This window comes from Mustela nigripes, chromosome 11 (genome assembly GCF_022355385.1).
Source record: "Mustela nigripes isolate SB6536 chromosome 11, MUSNIG.SB6536, whole genome shotgun sequence".
In the NCBI taxonomy this organism is placed as follows: Eukaryota; Metazoa; Chordata; class Mammalia; order Carnivora; family Mustelidae; genus Mustela; species Mustela nigripes.
This window is the reverse complement of record NC_081567.1, coordinates 650,487-677,098: the sequence shown is the minus strand read 5'-3', so window position 1 is coordinate 677,098 and position 26,612 is coordinate 650,487. Positions and strand designations below refer to the sequence as shown.

General features: G+C 54.5%; 3 protein-coding genes across 3 annotated transcripts in view; 1 reads left to right on the top strand and 2 right to left on the bottom strand.

Moving 5' to 3' along the window:
* The window catches only part of C11H7orf50 (chromosome 11 C7orf50 homolog), a 124,751-nt gene that overhangs the window by 38,826 nt on the left and 59,313 nt on the right, over positions 1-26,612 (top strand). The gene's annotated exons all lie outside the window — the stretch shown is intronic.
* On the bottom strand, positions 5,344-10,190 carry GPER1 (G protein-coupled estrogen receptor 1). Its single transcript, XM_059415914.1, has 2 exons — positions 9,918-10,190; positions 5,344-7,632 (listed from the first exon to the last, which is right to left on the bottom strand). The coding sequence occupies exon 2, from the start codon at positions 7,319-7,321 to the stop codon at positions 6,242-6,244; it is 1,080 nt and encodes a 359-aa protein (XP_059271897.1). The 5' UTR covers positions 7,322-7,632; positions 9,918-10,190; the 3' UTR covers positions 5,344-6,241.
* Positions 15,920-26,197, bottom strand: LOC132027137 (uncharacterized). Its single transcript, XM_059415913.1, has 2 exons — positions 26,034-26,197; positions 15,920-18,294 (listed from the first exon to the last, which is right to left on the bottom strand). Exon 2 carries the CDS (start codon positions 18,276-18,278, stop codon positions 17,289-17,291), a length of 990 nt encoding a protein of 329 aa, XP_059271896.1. The 5' UTR covers positions 18,279-18,294; positions 26,034-26,197; the 3' UTR covers positions 15,920-17,288.

The window sequence follows — 26,612 nt, the reverse complement described above, 5'->3', positions numbered from 1 at the left end:
CTAAAGGCGGACGCTTAACCGACTGAGCCCCCAGACGTCCCTTCAGCTTTACTTCTTACTCAAGTTCTTTTGGTCTGGTTCTGATTTGCCGGCATATCAGAAGACACCCAAATGCTCAGTTTCCCACCGTGGAAAAGAAAATAAAGCCTGAAATCTGGGGCAGTCTGCAGGAGAGAAGGGGCTGGTTACGAGAAGGCAGCTTCGGGACCCTGGGTGGCTCCGCCCGTCCGTTGGCAGGTGCTGCCGTTGCCCGGCGAGAGGGCAGCAGGAGCATTGGCGGACGGGGAGGATGGTGGGGAGGACGGCGGGAGTGCCAGCAGACGGGGAGGGCACCGAGCAGGGCAGAACCGCTGTGGCAACACATGGCCTAGGCGGGGTGGTGGCTTCGTTTTTAAACAGCTTTTTTTGAGATATAATTTACATAACATAAATTCACCTTTTTGAAGTGTGTACTTAGTGGTTTTTAGTGTATTCACAGAGTTATTTGACTGTTACTACAATCTAATTTCAGAATATTTTCTTCACCCCTAAGAGAAACCTGGTCCCTGGTAGCATCCCTTCCCATTTCCCCAGCCCCAGTGCCCACCATCTGCTCCATAGCTGCAGATGCTCCTGCTGAATAGAGTCACAGACCACATGGCCCTACACATCTGGCTGCCTTCTCTGAGACTCAAGGCTCCGGGGTTCGTCCATACCACGGCAGGTGTCCGTGGTTCATTCCCTTACGTGGCCAAGTAGGATCCGATTGTGTGGCCAGACCACATCAGCTGTTGGTGGACCTTTGAGCTGTCAGCCATTGCGAATGGTGCTGCTTTGAATATTGACGTACAAGCTTTTGTTTGAACACCCGTTTCAATTCTTTTGGGACCACACCCAGGCCTGGAATGGACATTCCACACGTTTTATCCTGTTTGCTTTGACATTTGTATGCATGCTTCTCCTCAGGCTGCATCTTTCTGTGGAGATCCCCCAGCCATGAATTCTGAAGGGTATGTTTTCTTAGAAAAAGGGCATTTTCTTATGTGCCTGGGACGGTTCTCAGCACCAAGCGATTCCTGCTGTCCCTTGGCCCCATAGCAGTAGCTGTGCAGCATTTCCTTGTAGCAGAGCATCCTGCTGAGGTCCCACGCTGCACTGACTTGCTTTATGTCTCTACCTGTCCTTAACTTGGGACACTCCCTCTTCCTTTGTCTCTTTGACATGACATTTTGAATCATTACCCTATCCCCATTTTGGATTTTCTTTTTCTTTCTTTTTTTTTTTTTTTAAGATTTTATTTATTTATTTGACAGAGAGAGAGAGATCACACATAGGCAGAGAGGCAGGCAGAGAGAGGAGGGAGTAGGCTCCCCTCCGAGCAGAGAGCCCGATGCGGGACTCGATCCCAGGACCCTGAGATCATGACCTGAGCTGAAGACAGAGGCTTCAACCCACTGAGCCATCCAGGCGCCCCCCCATTTTGGATTTTCTGATACTTCCTCCTGACTAGGTTGAGGTCACGATCCCAGGTAGGACATGGTGACATTGTGGCCCATTTAGGTCCCACATCTGAACTGCCCATCTCCTTGTGGGACCTTGTTGGCTTTCCGTGAAGGGCCCTCCTAACACCCTGCTATGCGGTGCCTCTCTCTCCCATGGGAAAGCAGCCAGAGGCAGGGGGAACACGAGGCCTCTACAGATGTCCTGCTCCTGTCACATTTCCTGGGTTTAGCCTTCATTAGGGATTCTCACCCGTCTCAAGCTACGCTGGGACCCCTGCAGTGGCCTCCCCCATCACCAGCCTGTGGGAACCCTCTACTCTCAGGGTGCAAGGCTCACTTACCCACTGCTGTGTATGACTGTATTGTGTTTGTTTCAGTATTCATTTCACTTACATTAGGTTTACTTGTATTCATTACTGGAATGGGTGCATGGATTCTTATCTTTCAGTAGTCTATAATTGTATTGATGCTCAAAGTGCCCTGGATTTGGCTAGTGAGATCCCTTCAAGTAGGTCCCTGTGTCCTTTTGATGTGACTGTGTCATTCTTTTGAAGCTTTCCTTTCTTCCGGAGGAACACCATGTGCCATGCTCACCTTGTACTCCCGCCCTGCCTGAATCAGCCATTTATCTGAGGAGGCTGGTTTCTTCTCTGGGGGACAGCCTGGGCACTGCTGGGCCCGCAGCCGCTCAGGCCCTTCCTGCCCCTTTGAGCAGCTGGAACTAGGGAACATATGATCACGCGTGTGCACACCACACACACATGCCTGTGCCATGCACATATATGACCCCTGTGCTGTCCTGCACATATGCTTAGTTTAGAGATCTTGGGGTTCACTGGACACCGCCGGTTCCATCCACCCTCGGGCCCTCACCTGCCCTTCTCCCTTCCACGTTGCATCTCCCACCATCCACTTGAGAAAACTCTGGGTTCACTGACGAACATTCTCTGTTCAGAATGCACGTAACGGTTTCGGGACTGCTTCACCGTAGCACCTTGAAAGACGCAGGGGGACATCCCAGTGAGGCTGTCATGACCTGAATGCCTCCACCCCTCCCAGGAGGGCATAGGGTCTGGACAGTGTCACCCCCGTAATCAAGAGTTAATTATTATGCACAAAGAAAATTCAGAAGTCCTGTTCAGTGCTAGCGCCAGTGGGTTTTGTGTGCTTACAGCTCTGTACTTTTGAGCTCTTGGTAGGGTCACAGAGCATCAGTGCCTGGGAGGGCCCGGTTACCAAGAAGCAGCAAGGCAACTGAACACCCTGATTTGATCTTGTGGCGTTCCTGACAAAGGAATTAAATCAGCCTCTGCTCTCAGACAAATGCTTCTGAGGATGGCCTCCACTGGAATGGGCCAGGCAGCCCGAGCACACAGGCTCCATTGTCTCTGACACAGGGTCTGGGGTCCTGAGCTCAGAAAAGACTCCAGCAGCTGCCGGTCCAGCCTTGGGCTCAGTAAGAATTCCTTTCTGTTGCGTCAGGACCTCTACCTTGCACTTACCCTTCTAGCGACTGTCCAGTGGACCCTTGGGGAAGTTGTGTTGCCGGTTTACACATCAGGAGATGGGCTTCAAGAGGTTAGAGGTAGGAGCTGTGTCCAGCCCTGTTGGACCTGTGCCCCGGGCAAGCACCGGGCAAGCATGGCCTGGTGCAGAGCCCCTTCAGGAGCAGGGCCTGCCTTTTCCAGCTCTCCACCACGGGGAGGGCAGCCCATGTGGAGGGCCACCTGGGGGTAGCACGGCCCTGTCCTCTGGGGCTTTGGTCAGACATAGTTCCTGCCGAGACACCTTTGGAGGAGCTCTCCATTCTGCTCCTTCCTGCCAAGAGCATCCTGTGTGGTGTACCTTTGGGAAAGGATCAAGCCTGTGACCCTGATAGACCTCTTGATCCCTGAGTGCTGTAGAGGAAGGGATGTGGGGTTTGGAGAGGTGGGCTGTGGGTCTTGGCTATATCATTACCATTCAAGCTTTCAGGCAGTTCCAGACTCTGAGTAATGGGGACAGTGTGTGCCTCATGGGGTTGTTGGAAGGGTCAGAGAGCAGGCCTGATGCCCTAGTGGTGCCCTCTGTCTCCCCTCTCACCCCCCCCGACTCCATTCTCCAGAGCTACACATGGGTCTCCAGGCTCTGTGAAGTCTTCGCGCCCTCCCCACCACTGCTGCTCCTGCTGGGAATGGTGTGCGTGTTTGATAGATCCCTGCACGGAGTCACATGCTTGAAGCTGGGGAGCAGGTCTGTGTGTCCGCTCTGCAGCTTGGAGTTGTTAGCACTGAGGTCAAAGGGGGGAATTGGCAAGGAGCAGGGTTTGCAGGCTGGGTCCCGGGCATGCCAACTGCTCTGACTGGGCCCTGGGCTGGGGCAGAGCCCATCCTGAGAAGCTGTTCCACGGGGGGCTCAGAGGATGTATGAGGGAAGGCGTGTTAGAACCTCTTCCGGCTTTTATAGGACGAGGTGCATCAACGCGGTGTCTGTACCCCACGTAGATTCACAACTTTTGGAGGTTCTGGAGAGGCAGAGGATGGAGGGAAGACTCGTCCTTGGAAGTTGCTCCCCTCACCTTGGCTGCAGGGTGGGTGTCCTGTGACAATGCAGCGGGAGAGCTCATGTGGCCACCCTGTAGTGATGTCCCCCACACCAGAGCCGCTGGTGTGTGGGAACTGTCCTCAGCGGTTGGGTGGTTTTCCGGGCCTACAACGGGGATGTTTATTTAGAAAGTGAGTCTGAAGTGGGACTTGGGTGCTAGAGATGGCATTTCTGCAAGGTCACAGTTGGGCAATGCAAATATTCACTTGGGACAGACACCCTCTTTCTTAGAGATTTGCACCTATAAAAACCACTGAAACTTCAAATGGCCCATTTCCCTGTCACCCTATCACCTAAACATTGTCTCGCCTTCCCCACAGGAAGCCCTGCCAGTGTGAACATCCTTGAGGACCCATCTTTTGGGGAGATGGGCCCCCTGAATGGAGTGGCAGGAGGGATGGGGCTCATGTTTTTCCTGCCCCAGCCCACATTGGAGGCAAGGGCTCCCCACTCTCACATTGGAGGCCAGGGCTCCCCACTCTCACATTGGAGGCCAGGGGTCCCCAAACTCAGTCCCCACTGGAGGCCAGGGTTCCCACTCTCAGCCCATAGTGGAGACCAGGGCTCCCACTCTCAGCTCACAGTGGAGGCCAGGGGTCCCCACTCTCAGCTCACAGTGGAGGCCAGGGGTCCCCACTCTCAGCCCACAGTGGAGACCGGGGTCCCCAGTCTCAGTCCACATTGGAGGCCAGGGGTCCCCACTCAGCTCACATTGAAGGCCAGGGCTCCCCTCTTTCAGCCCACATTGAAGTCCAGGGCTCCCCATTCTAGCCCACATTGGAGGCCAGGGGTCCCCACACTCAGTCCACAGTGGAGGTCAGGGGTCCCCACCCTCAGTCCATGTTGGAGGCTGGGGTTCCCAGTCTCAAACCGTAAGGAGGCCAGAGATCCCTAACCCCAGCCCACATCAGAAGGCCGGACCCCCGGGTCCTGTGCATTGGAGGACAGAAGCCCCCTCTGCCTCCCCAGCTGCCTTGTGAGCACTCTGAGCTACTGCAGGCACCGTGCCTGATGCTTATAGCACAGAGCCTTCCAGAAGAGCCAGGGCACGTGGTGCACTCCCAGGAATGTTTGCTCTGACACCCGGAGCTTGTGCAGCTGAGCATTAAATGCCCTGGAGATGCCAGGTGCGTGTGGGTGATGGGTGTAGATGTTTGCCCTGGGAGGGAGTGCTGGCTGGGTCGTGAGCCTGGTGACACCAGGGACAGGGGTGCCCTTATGAGGAAAGACTGGTTTTGCTGCCGAGGCTCAAGGACTGCCCCACCCATCCCGAACAACTCAGAGAATTGAGAATCAGGATGTGGCTATGTTTTATTGAGAAGAGCTGGACGTTCCTAGCAGTCACTAGTTTTTCTTTTGTACATTTTAGGGAGAGCTGTTTACATTGCCATCATCGTTGCCCCACTGTTGTTCTCAGAGGCCAACTTGGTCCCATGCATGCTGGCTCCCCAGCCCGTAACCCCATGGTCTCCTTCCCTGATGGTGTAGGTGCAGAGATGCCCAGGAACAGACAGCAGAGGGCCGGCGACTCAGACAGCAGCGGGGCTTCTGGTTGCAGAAGTGCTCTGGATTGTGTGGCCGCTGTCTGCAGGGCCACCCTGAGGGGGCGTGTGTGTGTGTGACGAAGAAGAAGCACTTCTCCCTTCCTCTCTGACTCGAGGGCACTTGTTAGTGTATGCCCAGTAAACCGTAAGCCAGAGACGAGGCGGATGGTCCAGTTTCCAGTTCAGGTCTGCTGAGTGTGTTCTGTCTGCAGCATTCATTTTTCCCGAGGATGGCAGATTTATAGGAGATGGACCTTGAAACTAGGTCTCTCCTCCAAAATGTCCCCTTTGTTTTGCTTGCACTGGCCAACATGAGAAACGTCGTTTGCTGTGGGACACAGTGCATGCAGAGTGGACCGCAAGTTCACGCTGGTCCCCATCCCTACGCCAGCTCTCGCCAGTCACTTGCCCTGCAGCCGTGAGTGTGGGCGGGGAGCCCCAGTGCTGTGTACTCGGTCCAAGGTCAAGGTGGCTTGCAGTGAGGGCTCTTCAGAGCCCAGGTGTGCCCGCAGCTGGGGCACGGGTGGGCCAGCCTGTTCTGACTGGGCTCAGAGCGCAGTGTGGCCCAGCTGTTCCTCCCACCTTGCCCTGGGGGTGAACCAGCGTGGGATCCCTGTGGGTACAGAAGTGCCTCTACACGGCGCTGCTGAACCTCACGTCCGACTGCTCTGTGCTGTCCGGAAGGACCGCCTTCAGGGCAGCGTGGCAGAAGCGGTTCAGAGCTGACATGTTGGTTTTCTGCTCAATGTACATTCTCAGTTTGTCCCGAAAAGTCTCCCCCAGAAAGCTATAGATGAGGGGGTTCAGGCAGCTGTTGGAGAACGCTGCCAGGTTGACAATGTGGCCTGTTAGCGGGTAGGCGTGGCGGAAGGACTGCGTGCAGGGAGCGGCTCCCGGTGGGCTGCGCTGCAGGAGGTGGACGCTGATGAAGACGTTCTCCGGCAGCCAGCAGATAAAGAACACAAGGACCACCGCGAAGATCATGCGCAGGGCTTTCTGCCGCCTGGGGCGCAGGCCTCGGTGCTTGTGAGCCTTGACGAGCACGCGGACAATGAGTGAGTAGCACAGGCCGATGATGGCGAAGGGGATGATGAACCCCAAGGTCACCTCCAGCCACTGGATCTCTTTGACGTCTGCGAAGCAGAAGCAGACCTCCTCCGTGTGCTGCAGGTGCACCGCGGTGAAGGGCACCAATGTGGCCGAAACAGATGCCATCCAGATGAGGCCGCAGCTGAGCCGGGCGTGGTGCTTTGTGCGGAATAGGCTGGACCTCATGGCCTTGGCCAGAGCAATGTACCGGTCAAAGCTCATCCACGTGAGAAAGAAGACGCTGCTGTACATGTTGATCTGCAGGAAGAGTGACATGAAGGTACACAGCACGGCAATGTCATAGTACTGCTCGTCCAGGTTGAACACCTCGATGAGGGAGTCAGCCACCAGGATGAGGTCAGCCGCTGCTAGGTTGATGAAGTACAAGTCCGGGATCGTCATCTTCTCCCGGAAGCTGATGTTCACCACCAGTATTAGGATGTTCCCCACAAAGCCGATGGGGAAGAGGAAGATGGTGTACAGGCAGGACAGGAAAAGCCCAATCACATACTGCTGATGCTCAGAGAGCTCGCCCGTCTGGTTAGCCAGGACAGTGCTGGTGAGTGCATGGGACAGGTTAAGCTCCAGGGGGGTGCTGTTGGAGGCACCTGGGTGCATCTCCATGCCAGGGAGCGGCACTGGGGAAGTCACGTCCGTGTCCCCAGAGGCGCACCTTTCGAGGTTTGCTGTGTGGCTACCAGAAATCCGACTTAAACGAAAGCTCCATCTCTAGAAAGAAAGGTGACGCTCTTTGAAGTGAGCCAGATGCCTGTAAGAGTGGAAGTCATCGCAGGCACCACTGCAAGCAGCGTGGGTCCGTTTTGCAGAAAGCTGAGTAATCGGAGAAAGTGGTCCATGGCCACACAGCGGGCAGCGCCCTGGCTTGCTGTCAGCTGCCGTGATCCACGCGCAGCGTGGCGCCACTACCTGTGCACCTGAGAGAAGCAGATGGAAGAGGAGTCAGGCTTTGGTTCAAGTCTTTAAGGCTTCTTGGCGAAGACGGTCTCTGTGGCCAATGGCCATGGGGACGGCAGGCATGTGAGTGTGCAGGGAAGGCCAGGACTTGAGGTCCTTAGCGTCTTGGAGAGGTGGTTGTCACTGAGCTGAGGGAAAAGAATTAAGTGTAGAAAATGCCCCACATTCTGTCCCCAGGGCTCCCGGCTGCTCAGTCTGACCGGAGCCTGGACTGTGAGTCATCCTAATGCACAGTGGACGCCTATTTTTTAAAATAGTTGAATAGCTGGCTTATGAAGTAACATGGAGGTTGGGTATGGAAATCTCAGGAAAAGTACTGTTTGCCAGCAGAGGAAATAAAATTTATTTCAGCAGCTGTTAGAAAGAGAGCTGAGATGGGAAGGGAAAAACCCAGCTTCTCTGAAGATAGTGGGCCCAGAATGCTGTGTGGAAACTGCTTAAGCAGAATCTCTTACAGTAAAATAGATAAAAGAAAACTGGTTTTTTTGTTTTGTTTTGTTTTGTTTTTTGCTAATCTAAGCTACTGCTTTCATGATATGAAATGAAAGAGAAAACATAATAAAAATGGTACTGGGGCACCTGGGTGGCTCAGGTTAAAGGCTTTAGGTTAAAGCCTCTGCCTTCAGCTCGGGTCATGATCCCAGGGTCCTGGGATCGAACCCCATATCAGGCTCTCTGTTGGGCAGGGAGCCTGCTTCTCTTCCTCTCTCTGCTTCTCTTTGCCTACTTGTGATCTCTCTGTGTCAAATAAATAAAATCTTAACAACAACAACAAAAAAAGGTACTTGCTTTAGTAGATATTTACCCAGTGTTTTCATAAATTATAAAATCTAATATATTTTTGTAATGTTTGTAACCTAGAAGCTGGGTACAAAAGAAAAAAACAAAATCCTAAGCAAAGCCCTTTAGACCTTTGAGGCCAACAGGTCTAGCCTCCAGGGCCCTTCACCACAACCTGGCTTGTCTGTGATCTCAATAGACAAGTCAGCCAGGGTTCGCTGGGCAGCTGGGGAGGGGTGCCCTTGCATTGAGGGGGTGGGTGGGGGCCTGCTGCCAATGACGAGAAGCCCCAAGGAAGCCGGCCTGGCACGTTAAAATGGACTTGAATTGTTTTCTGTTGAGAGTTCTTGTTTTACCCTGTGAGATCATTAGGACTCATTTCTGAAGTGTTGCCAAACCAGACTAGACATTTATTGAACCACTGCTTGAAAATACTGCTTTAAAAAGGCGGGGAGGGGCGGTGCAGAAAAACGTAAGTCGCAGCCTTGGGGTCAGTTACGATTTAAAAAGTATTCATTTAGCTTTGCTTAGCTGGGGTTGATAAGTTTATTACTTATTTTGCATTTTTTACTCATCTTTAGTAGATAATACCAATTTGAACCACATAAATGTCATCGTGCCCAGATACTATCTGTAACGTTAAAAGCCTCTGTTTTTAATTTCTTTGTAAAAAGTGCTCCAAGTGCTTGTTTTGCTCTCTCAATGTGGAAACTCGGGGCTGTTTTTGATGCTTCCAGAGGAAGGCTTGAAGGTGAAGGCACTCACGGCGCACACTCGTCCTCCTCAGTGCTTGTCAAGATAGGCTGTATGGAAAGAGTTGGAAAGCGAGTCCGCCACTGCCTTCCCATGTACACGAGTCTTTTGATCCTTGGCAAATACCGTTACTTTCATAGTAGCCTAGAACAGACTCAGAAAGTAGCATGGGTTTCCTACCTCCACAGCACCCTCCTGAGAGTTGACCATGAATTTTTAAGGATGAGCATGAAATAGTTTCGTATCATTTTGTTTCATGTTTCCACTGCTTGTCTAGTTCTAGAAAACTAAAGCCACATTTGTCAAATCTACTGGGTATGTGTCTTCGTGAAGCAATACTAATCCGCCCAGATGTGTGGCTTGGGCGAGTATTTTCATTGAGTGAGACATGATGCTGTAGACAGAGCCGTCTGACTGTCCTAACGTGAGACAGCCTCTGGCTTGAAAGAAATATGACAGAATACTGCTTATTATTTTCGGCATGCACTATAGAAAGAACCTTTGTGCTTAGCCTCCCCGGCTATAGTCATGCTGAGATTGTTAGAGCCCCATCTGAGTCCTTAGTGGAGGAGAAGGGCTATAGCCTCAGTGGCCCTCTCACCAGAGGGTGGCCTGCTGCACCTTACATGAGACCACTGAGCCAGGTCTGCCCAGTGGTCCCGTGGTGGCACCGACCCTAGCTCAGAACCAGGAACCCAGGAGGGAGACTCACCTGCACCGCAGCCACTTTGGAGCAGACCCTTCCCCCGTCCCTCGGAGGGCTTGTCAGCCAGCCTCAGTGACTGTGCTCAGGGCTGGCTGGAGGCACAGCGGCAGCTCTCGCTCGGGCAGTGGGGATTCTGGACTTGCTTCCACCCGTCGAAGGGTGCCAGAGCGGTGGTCCTGGGATGGGAAGCCTGGTGCACGAGGCTGACCCGCCAGAATGCCCATCATCGCTCCGTCATCGCGCCGGACACCGGGACACCCGGGCACTGCAGGCTTTATAGGCTTCCCAGGGCCGCCCATTGTGCTCAGCACCGCTGGACGGCCTCCGAGAAGGCCAGCATTAACCATTTTTTTGCTGGCCTTTTTTCTCCCACACTGTGGCGATGAGCTCAGTCCCACTACACATTTTTATGGATGTTTCCAGACTTACCTGCTTTTCTTCACCCACTGATAAATTTTTTTTAAAGTGTGAAAACATTGTAAGTAGGTCTTGTGTACCTTTCAGATGACCCATCGTCATTTGCTGGAACTAAAATGGTATTGCTTGTTTTTAAAACGAGGCACTAGATTTCCTAAGCCGAGAAAGGATTGTACTAATTATACTTGGAGAATCGAACCTAGAACTAGAATTGGAACCTAGAACTTTCACAAAATCATTTCCAGAAAGAAATTTAAACCCAGGAGATAACAGGTATTTGGGGCTAGTACATTAGGAATTAGGGTTGTTTTTCTGCTCTCGGTGTTAGCCTGTCTCAGCTCTCGCTTTCTCTTTGCTCCTGAAATCGCCTAAGTGCACTTGTCCCGCAGGAGTCAGTGACCCACCCGAGAGGCCCTCCTCCTCCTCCTTGCCACAGCTGCGGCCCTTGTGCAGTCAGGGTGAATTCTGCCCCAGTCCCTGGGCCCCCCCCCGCCCCCCACCCCAATGCCTCACCATCCTGCAGGTAGCTACTGTCTCCTGCCTGCCACCCCCACCCCAGCTGGTGGTTGGGTTTACCATCAACTCAGGGAAAGGCCAGCAGAGTCACTGGCCCCAGTTCCCAGGTGCGTGCACATCAGGTCTGAGGTCTGTAGGACTGGCCGCACCCTGGCTACTCGCACCAAGTTGTGCAGTGTTCGTGGACGTCACATTTTAATTGATCTCGTACTTTCCTCTTGGTGACCTTTTACTTTCTGAGTTTTTTGAAGCTGTGGGATTGACCTGAGCATGATCTTTTGGGTGACTTGAGTGTGAATAAAGCACACGGCTGTGGCGTTGGCAGCACAGAGACCGACACGTGCTCCTCCCGGAGGACAGAGGCTGGTTCCGGGCTTGGAGCAAGGTGTCCGGTTGGACAAGGGCATGGTGGCCGCAGGGTTCCCCTCCAGTGACGGGCCCTGCAGGCTGCCAGGTGGCTTCCCTGCAAGCTTTTTCTGTTTTGTCAGGATCCTGTTCCAAACGCTTGAAGGTATTCTGAATGGTAATAGTCTAACATCTTTCAGATTTGGTTTAATACACATGTATATCAACAGAAAATGTTGAAATGTTACGTTTTTTATGGAAACATACTAACATCTAGTGTTCTTTCCAGCTTTAGAATCCAGACATAATTCTAATCTGTAATTCTTCAAATTCTGAATGATTTAGTAACGTGGATGAGGCCGGTGTGATCTCACACCTACCGTGGACAGCCACAGACTCCCAACAAGTCCAGCACTAACGATGCCTGAGGACACCATTTTGAAAGAAATGAGTCATGAGAAAGTATAACTTCCTGTTGTGTTAAAAAAATAAATAAAAATCCAAACCTTGAAATAGCCAAGACATGTCACGTAAAAATAGCCACTGCCCACTCGCCCCAGCCCAAGGCCTGTGGCCCCTCCGGCCCGGTGGCTGAGGAGGTGCTTCCCGTGGCTCCTGATGCACTATCCCTGCAGCTCCCCCCGAGTTCCCAGCACTATCCTAGCATGCTGGCCCCATGCAGAAGGCTTGCCATCAGCTCATGAGGGCTGCCAGCTGGTGGCCCTGGGTGGCTAGTAACCTGTCAGCCTTCATACGACAGGACCCTGCCTTAGGGATTTCAGTCCCCAAACCCGAGCTGATGTTTGCATGCATCAGGGATGGGAACATCTTATGGATGTCTCTGTAGAGCAGAAAGACCTTTCGATGTTAAAATTTACCCTCCAGTGGGCATTTACTCACGCCAGGCTCTGTTTGCTGACCACATTTTACCCATGGCTCATGTAGCCCTCACTGAGCACCCTGGCATGTGGGGGCTGGTCCTGTCCCTGCCGTGCAGGTGAGAAGCTTGAGCTCAGGTGCATTTGGCCCAGGCCTCCGTCTGGCTGACTCTGGCCCACGGTCCTCGTCATTGCACTGAGAGCTTCCCACATGGCCAGTCCCCTGTAACAAGGTTGTCTTGGGGCTGAATTAGACTTCTTTACAGATTTTTATCCATCCCCAGAATTGGATGATAGGGAAACTTCAAAGGGAGTCTGGTCTGCTTGGCGTTCGTTTAGTTAAATTTGCAGATGTAGTCCGGTAACAGGTAGCACATAAAGAACAGACATGTGGTAAAGCCAGGAGGTCTGCCTGAGTGAGGGCCCCACCAGAAAGAACCCTTACCCTCATTTCCAGTTCCTCCAGGCCTGATACTGTGTCCCCCATCCCTGCCACCCCTGTTCTTCTGTAGCAAAGAATTGTCCCCCTGGCTGCAGAGGGACCCCTATGGTGAGAAACGTTTTGCCACAATGGGAACAAGCCTGGAACCCCCAGGTTCCCGTCGTCTTCCTCTGCAGTCAGCTGCCCTAGGGCCCTCGGTAGAGTGGTGGTAGAATGGGGGCGCTACATGATGCCCATAGGAAGCTATGAACACCAGGACACCTGGCCTGCGCCGTCCTTGTCCTCGGGTGGGGCCATGTGTCCACAGCACGTGCGTGTGCCACCCTTCCCCAGGATGGCCTGGTCAGCAAGACGCGAGCGGAGTCCCGGGCAGTCGGGCTCCTTTTTCCTCTGGGTGCATCTTAGGGAGAGAGAAGCTCAGTCCCGATGTTTGGAGGCTTGTTGGCAGGATTCGGCTCATGGCTGAGACCCCAAGTGCTGTGGCAGCTGCGCTTCAGAGTCTGCTGGCACTGGGAAGCACAGCATGGCCTTTGTGGTGCTTATGGGAGGAAGCTCATGGGCACCGTGGGTGTGCCCGCTCTTGAGAGGCCACCCTGCACACTCCGCCTCTCGTGTTTTTTCTTGATTATCCTGAGTGGGGGGAAGCAGAGCCCTTCCCCTGCATTCTTTGTGACCCTTACAAAGCCCTTGGGGGCTTTTGTGGGCTTTGTGCTCACATGCCCTCAAGCATTCAGGCCAGCACCACTTGCTATAAAAACCGAGGCCAGGGCCCAGAGAGGGGATGGGGATGGGCTCACCTTGGGGGAGTGTGTGGATGGACGTCCTGCACCATCTTTATCGGCTGCAGGCTGGCATGCAGAGGTATGTGCTGTGGGGGAGTACTATGGGCCCCCATTGGGTAGCCGTTGGCCGGGGCTGAGTGTCAGAGCCCCTGATTCTGAGTGTGTGTGTGTGTGTGTGTGTGTGGCCCAGGAAGCTGGCCCAGGGAGCAGAGAAGTGACCACCAGGCACTCCCTTCCAGCTGAGCTGTGCTCTGGAGACTCAGCCTGGAGCCTGTGTTAGCAGGAGTGGATGCATTGGCACTGTCCTCCCGTCCTCTCTGGGGCTACCAATCAGTGAGACCCAAGTGGCAATCTCGTGTGTGTGCAGAGCTGTGTGTCCATGCCGTAGCGTGCCAAACCACCGCTGTCTACACTGTCCAAAGCTGTTCCCTAGAGCTGCCTTCTGCAGACCCACTGTCCAGCCCCTTCCATTACGGGACGGAATGTCGAGGGTGCAGCTTCTTTCCAGCATCAGAGGCACCTTCATGCCCACTCACCCTGGGGGTATTTCATGACACCATAAAGGAGCCATCCCCGCGGTTTCGCCAATGTTGACTTTTTGGACAGCTGGGCTCCTCTCAGCTGTTGCCTGGAGCTTTCTGGACATTTCCTCTAATTTTCTGAGAGCAGTGTGCCAGTGGCACCCAGAATGCCGTGTGTGTGGCCCACAGAAGCTCAGTTAGATGGTGTCTACCAGGCTCTGCCCCAAGGGGGGCTGTTTGTGGGTGGCATGTTCTAGAATGCCAGGCTGGTGGCCTGGGTCCTCAGGGAGAGGCCGGGAGCCTCAGGAAGTGGCTGCCCCTCGCCCTCCACCCTCTTCATTCTGAGCCATCTTTTTCAAATCGAGGTTTGGTGGGCACCTTCTGGGCTAAAGCAACCCCCCACGGTGGAAAACCAGTTCTGTGTGTTTTCTCCTCTGTGGCTCTTGACCTTTCTCTTGGCTTGGTTCTTGAGGAGCTCCTGTTCACAGTGTGTCCTGTCTGACCCAGGGCAAGGGGTGAACAGATGAGACCCACGCAGGGCTAGTGTTGGGGGCCGGGGGCACCTTGGTGCTCTAGGGTCGGGTTTCCCCACCTCCTCTCCCATCGGCACGGTACCTTTTAGTGTCTCAGACACTGGGCTTCCTCATAGGATTTGTTTAAAGAAAGGATCCTGTGGCTCAAAAGAAAAAGTTTGAGAACCACCGTTTTACATTCCTGTGGTTGAGTTCTAAAACTATTCCTTTAGCCAAAATACTGAGAAACTCAGTGGGATCAGATTCTCCGGGCTTGGCTTACGTGTTTGCTGTCCCAGTGTGAGTCGGCCATTTCTTAGAGGAGCCTGAGCACATGTGAGCCTAACCCCTCCTTCTGTTCTAAAACTAGCAGGCTGTTGGCTTCTATTATTGTATATTTATACATTAATTTAGATCCTTCCACTTCTGGCCGTAAATGAGTAACGTCAGGGAACTTGCCATAAACCATTAAAAGCTGGATAAAATAGAGGACAGAACTGTTTCCAGACACTGGGGCAGTGGGCAGTGCAGGCTCTTGGTCTCAGAGAGAAGGAAGGAGGCACAGTGAGCCCCCTTGTCCGGGGGCAGGAAGGGATCTGAGCAGCTCGGGTGACCAGACCACATTGAGGGGACGGGATTAGGTTTCTGGGAGGCCAGAGGAGCTGGAATGGCAGGAGATGGGGCTGGAGACAGGGAGCCATGTCAAAAAAGAGCTCCCGAGGTGCAGAGAGCTGAACCTGTACGTGCCTGGTGGGGACAGTCAAGGCCAGACTGAGAACAACTACAGGCCAGCTCCAAGCCGAACAACTCCAGAGTTTACATAGGCCTGGGCCACATTCTCTTCCACCTGGTCAGACCAGAGATATTTCTGAGCATTTGTGACAACGAGGAGAGACCCCAGAATGGGACACACCAGACCATGACTAACAAAGCTTAAACACAACTCTCCAGAGAATCCCACAGGTCCGCAGGGAACAACATGCCTGCCGGAGTAAATGTCAGTACTCTTCAGGAGAAGAGAGCAGGGGCACCTGGGGGGCTCAGTCGATGAAGCGTCTACGCCTTCGGCTCCAGTCATGATCCTAAGGTCCAGGGATCGAGGCCCGTGTCAGGGAGCCCACTTCTCCCTCTCCCTCTGCCGCTCCTCACCACTCGTGTTCTTTCTCTCTCTCTTTTGCTTGCTCTCTCTCTCAAATAAATAAAATCTTTTTTAAAAAATGAGAGTGAAATTTAACACCCAACAAGGGAAATGCCTGACATCCAGCATCTAGTAAGAATTACTCTATCCTGTGTGAAGGAGCAGCCTTGACATGTCCATCCTGATGCCATTTGTCCTGCTTGACCCTCCCGGCGGAAGGGAGCGCACTGACTTCAGATGCTCCCAGCTCCGTCCTTTGTGCACCCTGCCAGCCCCTGCGGGCCTCGCGCCTGCCTGGGGTCCAGGGCCAAGGCTCCTGGAGTGTGTGAGCACACAGGAGCAGAAACAGAAGGGAGCGGGGTTTTAAAGCATTTAGTATTTTAATGGTTTTACAGAAGCAACTTAACAATGTAATCCAAATTCTTTTTTTTCCAAAGAAATAATGCAGATGTATCAACATCGAAGAGGCAAGTTTTTGTCCTGTAGTTTGCAGAATAACATAAAATAGTCATTAAAATAGAAGCTATCCAGACAACAGTGTTAGCCCTAAAAAGAAACCAGCTACCAAGACGTGGAGGAACTTGACGTGCATGTTCCCAAGTGACAGAAGTCAGTGTGAGCTGGCTCCGGACTGTGGGATGCCAGCTGCAGGGTGTTCTGGAAAAAGCAGGACTGCGGGGACAGTAAAGATGGATGGGGGGCCCGGGACCAGGGACAGGGATGAAGGGGCAGAGCATGGGGGCTTTTCAGGCAGTGGGTCCTCTGTGACCCCACAACGAAGGCTGTGTGTCCGCATAAACCCGTCGGAACCATGGAATGTCCAGCACCAGGAGTGAGCCCAGATGTAAACTATGGACTTGGCATGACAGCGATATGTCAGTGGAGATCCATGACTTGTGACAGGCACTCCATCAGGGGTTACGTCGGGGTGGGGGCAGGGCGTGGAGGGAACCTCTTCATTCCTTTTAATTTTATTGTGACCCTAAAACTACTCTCGAGGTTTTCATAAAAAACCAAACCTGTCAAAGGTATAGATTCCCACAACCAGAGACCCCTTTCCCTTTCACGCCTCCTTTCTCTGTTCAACCAAGAAAATCTTAATGTAAATCTAGCAAGAATTGTTAAGTGTGAATCTGCATTAAGATTAACTACTGAACTTCGTATTTTATGTTTGGTACCTTATGGTGGGCACCAACCACCTGCCAGGTCGCAGGGAGCCGGGAGCGCCATGTGACACTTGATTACCTGGCAGGGAGCCAGGAGCACCGTGTGACACTTGATCAGCCTGTGGGTGATACTCTCAGACCTCCAGTGAGGATGGTACACTTACAGAGATAAAACTGAGCTCCTTTGCACTTAGCAGTATGTCTGCGGTCCAGACTCTCTGGCAGTGTTAAAAGTTAACCAGTTAACGACCCTTTAGGGCTAGATTATAATATGGCCCCAAAGTTATTTGAACAATGTGTTTATTTTCAAGATTCTGTTGTCTGGCTGGGAAGGGGCAGAAAAGGATGTCAACTCAGGCTCACGGAACTGCCCACCAGCATGTAGGACGTCTCCATCCGGTCAGCCCTGTGTCTGGACAGCTTTGGCCCCCATAGTCGCAGAGCCCTTGATTTGCAGGGTTTCCTTTAGCTGCAAGCCTTGATCTAGGGTGTGGAGCCACATGCCAGGCAGCTGGTTTGCCATGCCTTCCAGACGATCCTGTCCCCCCATTGGTGCTCACCATGCAGACTGGAGTTTCAACAGATGGTCCTGTCCCCTCCCTGCCAGGAAGACCCTCTCACTCGTCCGGCTTGCTCGTCCACTGCAGACGAAGCCCTGCCTTAACCGCTGACCCTCTTTAAGGAGAAGCTGTCGCTGGGATCTGCCTTCCTGCACCGTTGGGTGATGCGCTCTGGAAGGTTCAGCAGTGCCAGCCTGCAAGGCCTGTGGAGGAAGAGGATGGCCAGGGAATTCATGCAGCTCTCCCCAAACAGGACCAGCTCTGCCAGGTTCATGAGCAGCTCATCCCTGGGAGAGCCAATGTCCCTCTGCAGCTTCAGCCGGGCCCGCTGCAGGAGTGCAATGTTGTAGAGGAGGCGGCAGGCAAACGTGGTCAGGGCCATGGCAAGCACAAGGCAGGGAGCGGAGGCCACATCCCTCTGGGGAGGGGCCGCCCGCCAGGCCAGCTGGACAACGATCAGGATGAAGAACGCCAGCTTCAGGACAAGGGCCAGCCCGAAGCCCAGGCTGACCTTGACGATTTCATACTCGGGCCAGGCGGTCAGTGGGTCCACCTGGCACAGGGTGGTTCTGGACAGCTCCCCAGATGTGCCCAGCAGGGCTGCCAGTCCCAGGGAGCTGCAGAAGGCACAGCCCCCGATGATGGCCAGGCTCTCCATGGGCCTCTGGGCCGCCTTGATGGCCACGGGCAGGCAGGGCGCAGAGCCCTGTAGCAGGAACGCAAAGAGCATCACCAGCTGCACATACTGCGCGTTGAAGTAGCAGACATTGGCCAGGAAGGAGAGGGTGGCACAACTCAGGTTGGTGGCGACCATGTAGTCTGGCCGGCTGATGGCGGTGAGGGACAGCAGCGTCACCAACACGTTGGTGATCGTGAGGTCCGAAAGGAATGCGTCCAGGCCACCCCACCTGGCACGGCCCTTGATGAAGGTGGTCAGGTTGAAGAGCCCAGCCGCCAAGCTCACCGGAACCCCCAGAGCCATGTAGACCTGCAGGCACCTAGAGACGATGCTCTGTGCGGCGATGACATCCTCAACTGCTGAGGACACGCGACTCGGGTACTGGACCCATGACATGTTGTGCAAGCTCATCCCAGCTGCGTCCGAGCTGCAATGGAAGCATACCACGCTATTTACCGGCCATCACCCTAGGGTCACGAGAAGGGTGGGGGCGGGGGGCCTGCCTGGAGGAGGGCCTCCCCCGAGGAGGGTGGGAAGAGGGATTGGTGTGACTACCAGCTTCCCTGTGGGGGTTCTGGAGCAGGGGCCTGGGTGCCCGTCCACTTCTCCCCACACATCGGAACGAAGCTTTCTGCTCTTAAGAGAGGCAGCTTCTTGGAATGAGGTCACGTCTTAGTCCCACTGCTAAAGCTTGTGCGCCAGGGGCCCCAATCTCCTGAAGAACTGCAGGGGAGCGGAGTTCCAGGACCCAGATTTAGAACTCCTCCTGGGCATCGTGCTCACTCAGGGCCTCAGCATCAGGCCGGGGAACGGCCGGAATCTGCATTCTGCGACACGTGTGCATGTGACTGTCCAGCTTCTGGACCCAGAGACCTGCACTCTGTCGTGTTGACTGTGGAGACGGAAAGGGGTTGTATGTGAACGCTGGCCCTGAGGATCACAGCCCTTCCTGCTCTTTCAACCAGGACCTGTTGGTATGAGCCAAGCTGTAAAGTCCTGACTTGGGGCTTTAAATCGCAATGTGTACAGACTCACATCCTTCCTGGCTGGTCTTTTGTCACTGAAATTGTTTGGTTTCTGTATACACACATCCTCCCCTTCAGTTTTAACCAAAGAGCCCATGAAGTCAGGAGATCGCGTAGCTGCTTGTTCAAAGGAGGTTGAGGGGGTAAAATGGGAGAGTTGATGTTCGTGGAATGCTCACGCGTAGGCCTGGCCCCAGAGCCTGCTTTCATGTTCTCCCCGGGGGGGCAGCCTGGGTCCTGGCTGACAGAGTCACACAGTGTGGTCACATGCTGCCAGCACGGACTTCCAAAGGAGAGAGCACAAGCGCATGGCCTCTCTTCCTGGCTACCCACCACCAGAGCCATCTCAGTAGCAGACTTTGCATCTGGAAGCACCTGTTACACACATAGGAGGTCTGACAGGTGGCCCCTTGCGTATGCGGATGTGTCATGGGCGTCCCTCCTTCCTGGACACGCCCAGTGCCCAGATGCATTGTCCTGGTTTGACAGCCCTGGGGCACAACATGTGGAGGTGACTAGCATGTGCTTGCCTTCTCTGGCACATCAGTGGCTATCCGTCCCACAGGCCTGCGGAGGTGACTTGAATGCACACATTTCTCCATGTCTGTGTCTGGCTGGCATTGTCTGAGAAACACAGGGAATTGCACTGTTTTCCATCTGCTACTGCTGAAGGTGATGAGTGATTGCCAGGACGCAGAATGCCTTCAAAATTAAGAATAGTGACCCGACAGAGAGGAAGTGATTTGGAATGTTAATCTTTAATTACGGCAAATTGGAAAGAAGATCTTGTGAACATTGACCACAGGTCAGGAAACAGCATTAGGCTGGGCCGGCGTCTGATCTCTGCATCTGGCCAGTGTCCTGGGCACTTCCTGGGGCCAACCGTACTCTCTCTGCTGGTGGTTTCGGGGCGCTCATTGTCAGAGGCCCCCAGCTTGTGGCAGTCAGCTCCATTACCTGATTTGGTAGCCAGGTTCTGGGTCAGAGGGTGTAGCCAGGTTCTGGGTCAGTCAGGTGGACAGAGGGTGTACGTCCCCAAATCTGGCCGTGAGAGAAGGTCCTGGACTCATCAGCTTGTTAATTGCTTCTTGCCTTTCTCGAGAGGCAAGGGGCCTTCTTTGGAGTGGGGTGAGCTCCAACCTCACGCTCCCTTCCGTCTGCTGTGTGAGTTGTCTGGTGAGAGGTCGTGCACCTGTGGGCCCACAGCCAGGAGTGGGTGTGCTGCCGTCAACACTGCTCACAGCGCCTGTTGACCCAAGTTCTTGGTCCCAGCTCCTCGGTCTGCACTCTGGGCTCATTCAAGGAAAGGAAGTTGCCAAGGATGGGTGGGGCGCACTGGCCCCCAGTGTGCCAACAGCACAAAAAGTGGGGTGCTGCTCCCTGCCACTGGGTGCCATGCTCCCTCTCCTGTATTTAACACAAGCGTGTGATTCTTTTGCCCCAGGGTGTGGTCAAAGGGTGGAATTCTAGCACCTTTTTATCCCTTCAGGATTGGGACCCAGGGGAAGGCATCCCAGCAGGTGAGACCTGATGCGCTTCCGAATCCCTGGCCGAATCCCTGGCCTTGCGGCGGCCAGCCTGGGAAAGTCAGCAGGCTCTCAGCTTTGCCCCCTTCTGGGCCCAAGGAGCACAGAGCTTCTCCCAGCGCACCGGCTGTGCAGCAGCCTCACCCACCCCACCCACTCTGTCTCAGGCCTGAGCCTTTGCCGGGCTGGATGACCGCCAGCCTTCCCCTTACCACCACTTGTAGGTTTTATTCAGAAAGATAATAAAACGTGGAAGATATCTTCTCATGAAATTGTCCTTTGATGACGGCTCTTCTGGTGAATCCCCCACCCACATCCCTGACTCTTTTGTGTCTCTTCTCTGTTTGTGGCTTCTCTTTGGCCTTGACAGTCCTATGCCTCCTGCCCCAGCCCTGGAGGCTCACCCCTGGAGGGGAGCAATGGGGGGCAGGGCTCGTGGGAATCAGGGCCTTCAGTAAAGCCGAGTGTTCACCACTGCTGCACATTGTGGGAAGCACTTAACATGGGGTGATTTCCTTAAACTGTAGTTCTCCACAGGAGGTAGGGACAATTGAAATCCCATGTTGTGGTGGAGGTGAGCACATCACAGAACCATGGGGTCACTCGTTCAGTGAGCCAGTAGGTAACAATGGCGTCAAGATCAGAACCTGATGGTTTGGCCCAAGAACCTGTATACTTTTAACATTTACATGCGACAAAACTTACCCTTTTGGTGTATACCACGGATGCATCTGGTTACGTAAATGCCACCATGCACAGTTGACAGACGGGTCCATCACCCTCTAGATTCCTCTGTGCCATTTCTTGGTGCTCAGCCCGTCCCTGTGCCACACCCCAGGCAACCCCGCACTGTTGTCCCTCCCATTCAGACACTGCCAGGACATCACAGGAGCGGACTCTGGGTGCCTTCTGTGTCTGGCATGTTCCCACTGGGCGGCCGGCATCGGAGGCTCCCTGATGATGCATGGGCAGAGCTCACTCTTTGCTATCGCTGAGCCACGTCCCAGCCGCGCGTCTGCCATTCCGCTGACGTGGGGGCCATTTCCAGGTGTGGGTGCTTACAAGCCAGCCACTTGAAATATTTGTGTATACGTTTTTATATACAAGCATATGGCTCCTTGCAGATGAGCAGAAAACTTTTTTCTTGGGTAAATACTTGGGAGCAGGATTGCTAGGTCTTGCTTTTTAAGAATTTTATTTGGTAAATTTGACATGGTTCACGTTATAATACGGTGTGCGGCGTGTGGCTGTGATACAGTGACGTGTTGCTGATCAGTCCGAGCTCATCAGCAGCACAGTAGGGCCCTGGGTCAGTCACTTCCTGATTTCTGTCTGTGCCCTCGCCAGACCCCCTTCCCATCCTTTCACTGGTTTGTTCTTGTTTTTGTAAGATTGATTGATTGATTTGACAGAGAGAGAAGGCACATGCGAGCTTGGGCGGGGCAGAGGGAGAGGGAGAGAAAATCTCCAGCAGACACCCCACTGAGCGTGGAGCCCGACGACGCTGAGATCATGACCTGAGCCGAAACCAAGGGTCGGAGCTGATTGTGCCCCCTACGTGCCCTGGTCTGCTTTTTAAATAGCTTTAACTTCTTTCGACTGCGTGGCTGTGGTGACCTAAGGTACTTGTCCTCTCTGCCTTGTGGAGCATGGTGTGCTGTGGGCCCGTGTGTGCTGCCGTGAAGGGCAGTGTGTCCTCCGTCCCAGCCAGGTGCTGTCCCACTGTGTGCGTGTGTGCTGCACTGTCTCTGTCCGTGCACCTGCTGATGGGTGCTGGGCTCGTGTCTGCAAGTGTGAGTCAGACTTGCGAGGCTGCCAGTGTTCGCCTGAGAGGCTGTGATGTTTGGTGTCCCCTGCGAGAGCCTATGCTTTCCAGCATGGGTCTTAGCTGAGACTCCGAACTCCCCTAGAAGCCAGCCTGACCGTCTGAGGCATAACTCTACCTTGTTCTGGTGCCAGTTTCAGGCCAAGAACCAGGGCTTTGGGGGCCCTCTTCTGAGTCACACGAAAGGGCTGCCAGGGTCCAGCTCTAGGGTCCCCTGGGAGCTCTCCGTGGCCAGAGCCTTGAGAATTTTGTGTTCTTTACAGCAGCTCGTGGCTGTAGCTCCTTAAATAGGCTTTCAGAGTGGGAGGGGCATGTGGGGCGGCTTCCTGAGGGTTTGTGTACCCTTGGCCCCCCTGGGCCCTAGGTGGCCATCCAGCCTTTGCTCCGCTGGGCCCTCTCCCAGCAGCCCCTCCTCACATGTTCTGTGTTACAGGCCCACATTTATGTCCCTAGGAGCTCTGCTCAGGCACTGAACAGCAGGGTGGTTCAGTGTTTTCCCTGCATCCACATGGCCCTTCTTGTCATCCCCGTGTACGAGCAACAACTCTAGTTGCTAGGACCTCCCCACTGCAGATGCTTATGGAGTCTCTGAAGTTTTGATGTCCTTTTTTGCTGGGTGCTTTCCAGTTCTGGGCTCATTTCACATGTGATCCCAGAAAAGCTTGCAAACTCTTTCTATATGGAAAGAGCGTAAGCCTTTGAGGACGGGATTCTGCTCAGTGACTGCTGTGTCCTCAGCCTGGCCGGCGCGACCCTCTGCCTGGGGCTCTCCATGGCCCCATTGGTCTCAGATGTGAACCTCTGGGAACTGTCACCAGGACTCCTGTCACTCACGAGCTCTGGCTATGGCTGTCTCTCCACCACCAGCTCCTGATGTTGCAGGTGCATGAGAATGTGGTGGGCGCACTCCCTGCTCCATGTTCATCTAGTGAGTTACAGGACGGAGCACAGGGAAGGGAAACTGCCTCTTGTCCCTGCCCCTTGGGAGGATTCCTTCCTACTCTGTCCCAAGGCACCAACCCCATTCCCTCCTGGCCAGCTCTTCCCGCTTTCGCTCCCTCTGGCAGGACTTGGCTTTTTTAGCGCCTTCTGGTCTCGGCTGCGTAAATGTTTCCATTCCATCCCAATCTTCTGTGCTCCTGGCCGACAGGCAGCCGTGGGCCTGATGAGTCACCGTTCAGCCCATACATGGCCAAGCCCTGTGCTGTCCAGCCTGGCCAGCTTTACGGTGCTGTGGTGTGGGGAGCACAAGCTTTCGTGGACACTGGGCATAGGGTACCACCCAAGACTCAGGCCAGATGGCATGTGGAAACCGTCCACAGGCTCCCACCTCCAGACCCCACCTGGAGGCTAGGAAGGGAGTGTGACCAGCTGTGTGGCCCCGCTTACCCATACTGCGTTTGTGGGGACCTGGTACCAGGCGTCTCCCTCTTCTCCTTCCTGGTGATCCTAAGGTGCGAATACCTGAGCCGTTCTGAATGTGTTCTATGGGTTTTGGGGAAAACTTCACGGAAGTGTGAAGATGAAAAGGTTTCCACTTTGCTCCTTTCATGTCTTCTGAGACCACCTCTGTCTTTCCTGGACACACTTACACGCACACATGTGCCTCCGGGAGACATAGCTGCTCCCTGTCTGACCCGGTGCTGGGCAGTCCGTTCCTCACACAGTGGACGTCCCTGCCTGGACAGGGACTGCCTCGCTGTTGTCCCTGTGCTTTTGTGGACACATCTTGTGTCCCTGTGTTAAGTCAGAGGCCGGAGCCCACTGTGAGAGGCTTAACCTGTGTGAAGGCTGAGCTCTGGACCTCTGTGTGCTCATGGGATCTTCCTCTGACACACACCACACTCCCTGATGTCCCTGTGGCCTCTCAGCAGCCGTTCAGGGACACAGTGAGAGCCCCTTGTCTGTACTCAAGGGCCCTTCTTTTCAGACCCACCTCCCCCCCCGACCACCACCATGAGAAGCTTCCCACTGGTTCAGACGGTTCCGAGGGCAGAGACGATAGGGGTCTCCTGGCCTAGGGATGCCCATTTGTGTCCGCTGGCCGCTCTGTGGGCCTAGGTGTTTGCCAGCACGTCCCAGTGCCCTGGGGGCAGCCGTTCCCCCGCAGAGCTGAGCCAGAGAGAACTGCGCTCCAGCAAACCCACCCCTGGTCTAGAGACGCACACTCCATCCACCTGTCCCCACACACTTACCGAGCGCTTATGAGGAGCCTGGCCCTGACCACCAGGTGCCACTGTCCTGTCCTCATGGACCTTCTGTGCCTTAGCTCGAGAACACCTGGTCCCTGGACCTCCAGAACCTCTGGGGACAGGCTAGGCTGTCCCCTCGCATGGGGAGCGAGACCATGCACCCTACGGAGCATCGCGCCAGCAGGGCCTGCTTTAGGGTTTGGGCTTGGGTGGGTGATTTGGAGGAGGGTCTGAGGAAGTGGGCGCTCTCTGTCAGAAAGCAGGGGCTGTACCACGACCAGGGTCCTCAGTGGTCCTGCCTGATGGGGATGTGGCATCTTTGGTAAAGGGGCAGAGCGCACACCTGCACCGGACGGTAGGGTGTGGCTGCTCCGTGGCCTTTTGCGGCCTGCTTCATGCTGGTCCCAGGACTACATGGCACTGTGCTGTGGCACACTGCTCGGCCAGGTTGGCGGCCAGACCCTGGTTTTGTTTCTATCCTCCTGCACACAGCCCCTGCGGCGATGCCACATCGTGCTCTGGACCGCAGCACCAGGCCGCCACATGACCCTGCGGACCCCTCCCCAGCAGTCTCTGCCCTGCTGTCCCCAGCTGTTTCGTCCAGCCCCACCCTCCTCGGCCCTAACCCTCCTCGGGGCCCTGACTGAAGGGCACGTGCAGAGCCCAGCCCTGTTACCGGAGGTCCTGGAAGGCTGTGCTCCATGGGCTTCCACTGATGCCCTGCCCTAGCAGCCCCTCTGTGAGGTGGACAGCCCCATGTCGCACTCCATAGGCCTGTGGTATTAGACAGATGCATGAGCTCCTGGGTGTGTGTCCACAGCATGGCACCCCTGAGTGCCTTCAGGAAGATTTTGTCAGACCAGGTGGCACGTGGAAGGCACTCGGGTGGTTCCTTTCCACTTACAGAGAGGAGTCAGGTGGTCATAGAGACCCTTTCCTTCCATGCCATACTGAGTGGCCCTGAACACAAAGCATGCCTTGTGCAGAAGGCTGGCTGCCCTGCTTGCCTGGAAAACTCAGTCCTTTCCTTCTTCCTAGGCTCCTCCCTCTGGGCGGAAACACCACAGGGTCTGGGTGCCCCGCCCCACCCCCACCACGGTTCTGGAAAGGGGCCCCCCATCCCAAGCTTCATACCCCATGAAACCTATATGTTCCAGATGTGCCTCCTGAAAGACATTCGCTGTCTTCTGCCAGAATGTAACCTCTCCTGTTGCACCCTGGGATGGAGAGCTGGTGTGAGGGTGTGCCTCTGGCGGCTCTGGTCAGCACCCAGATGTGCGTGCGGACAGTTGACAGGCCTCTCCCAGCTCTGTCCTCAGGACACAGAACTAGAGCCACTGTGTGTCTTTCCTTATGAGGGGACCTGAGCACTCTGCGCAGTCATTTGCAAGTTTAAATGCTGGCAAAATAAATCTCATTTTCGTTTTCACTGGAGCCAAGCTATTGCATAAAGAAACCTTCATTTTCAGAAAGAAATGGCACTTGGCTGTGAAATCACCCTCAGCCCACACTGTCAGCCCGCGCTCAGGCCACAGTCCCCGGGGTGGGGGCCCCCAGAGGCAGGGAGATAGAGAAAGCCAAGAGGGCCGGCAGCTCACCTGGGCGAGGCACACACGCCGCGTCCGTCTTCAGTCCTGCCTGTGCTCTGTGCTCACAGGGACGCAGGCACAGACCGTCGCTCCTGTATGGAAGACAGGAATCCAGCTGAAGTCTTGAAACTACACACACTGCATTTTAAGCCGAGTGTGGTTTGGCCACGTGACCCAGAAAAATTCAGCTTGGCCCACGTAGAGAGGTAACTTTGCCTCGCAGACAGAAAAAGTGAGGTGTGTACCTTGCCTCCCGGCGTCTGTGGGCATCCAGCGGTTTCCCTGCAGACTCCACACACTGACCGTTCACGAGATGGTCCCTCCCAGAAGGCAGGCAACGTCTGCAACTTAAAATAGGACCTAAAACCCCACCCATAACACAGGGAAAAGTGTTCCCAACCTGTGTAGCCCAAGGAAAGTCCCCCAGAGTTTGTCCCTTAATGCGCTCCACCCCAGCCAGGCACTGCCCTCCGCTGCAGGGTGGATCAGCAGGCCAGAGGCCTGAGCACACAGCCTTGCAGGCCTGGGCCTGGAGCCTCCGTTGGGATCAGGCAGAGTCAGGATGCTGTTACCTGCCAGGGTCATCCA

Excerpts from the sequence above, each read along its gene's own strand:
- LOC132027137 (XM_059415913.1), bottom strand. The coding sequence starts at position 18,278 with ATGAGCTTGCACAACATGTCATGGGTCCAGTACCCGAGTCGCGTGTCC.
- GPER1 (XM_059415914.1), bottom strand. The coding sequence starts at position 7,321 with ATGGAGATGCACCCAGGTGCCTCCAACAGCACCCCCCTGGAGCTTAAC.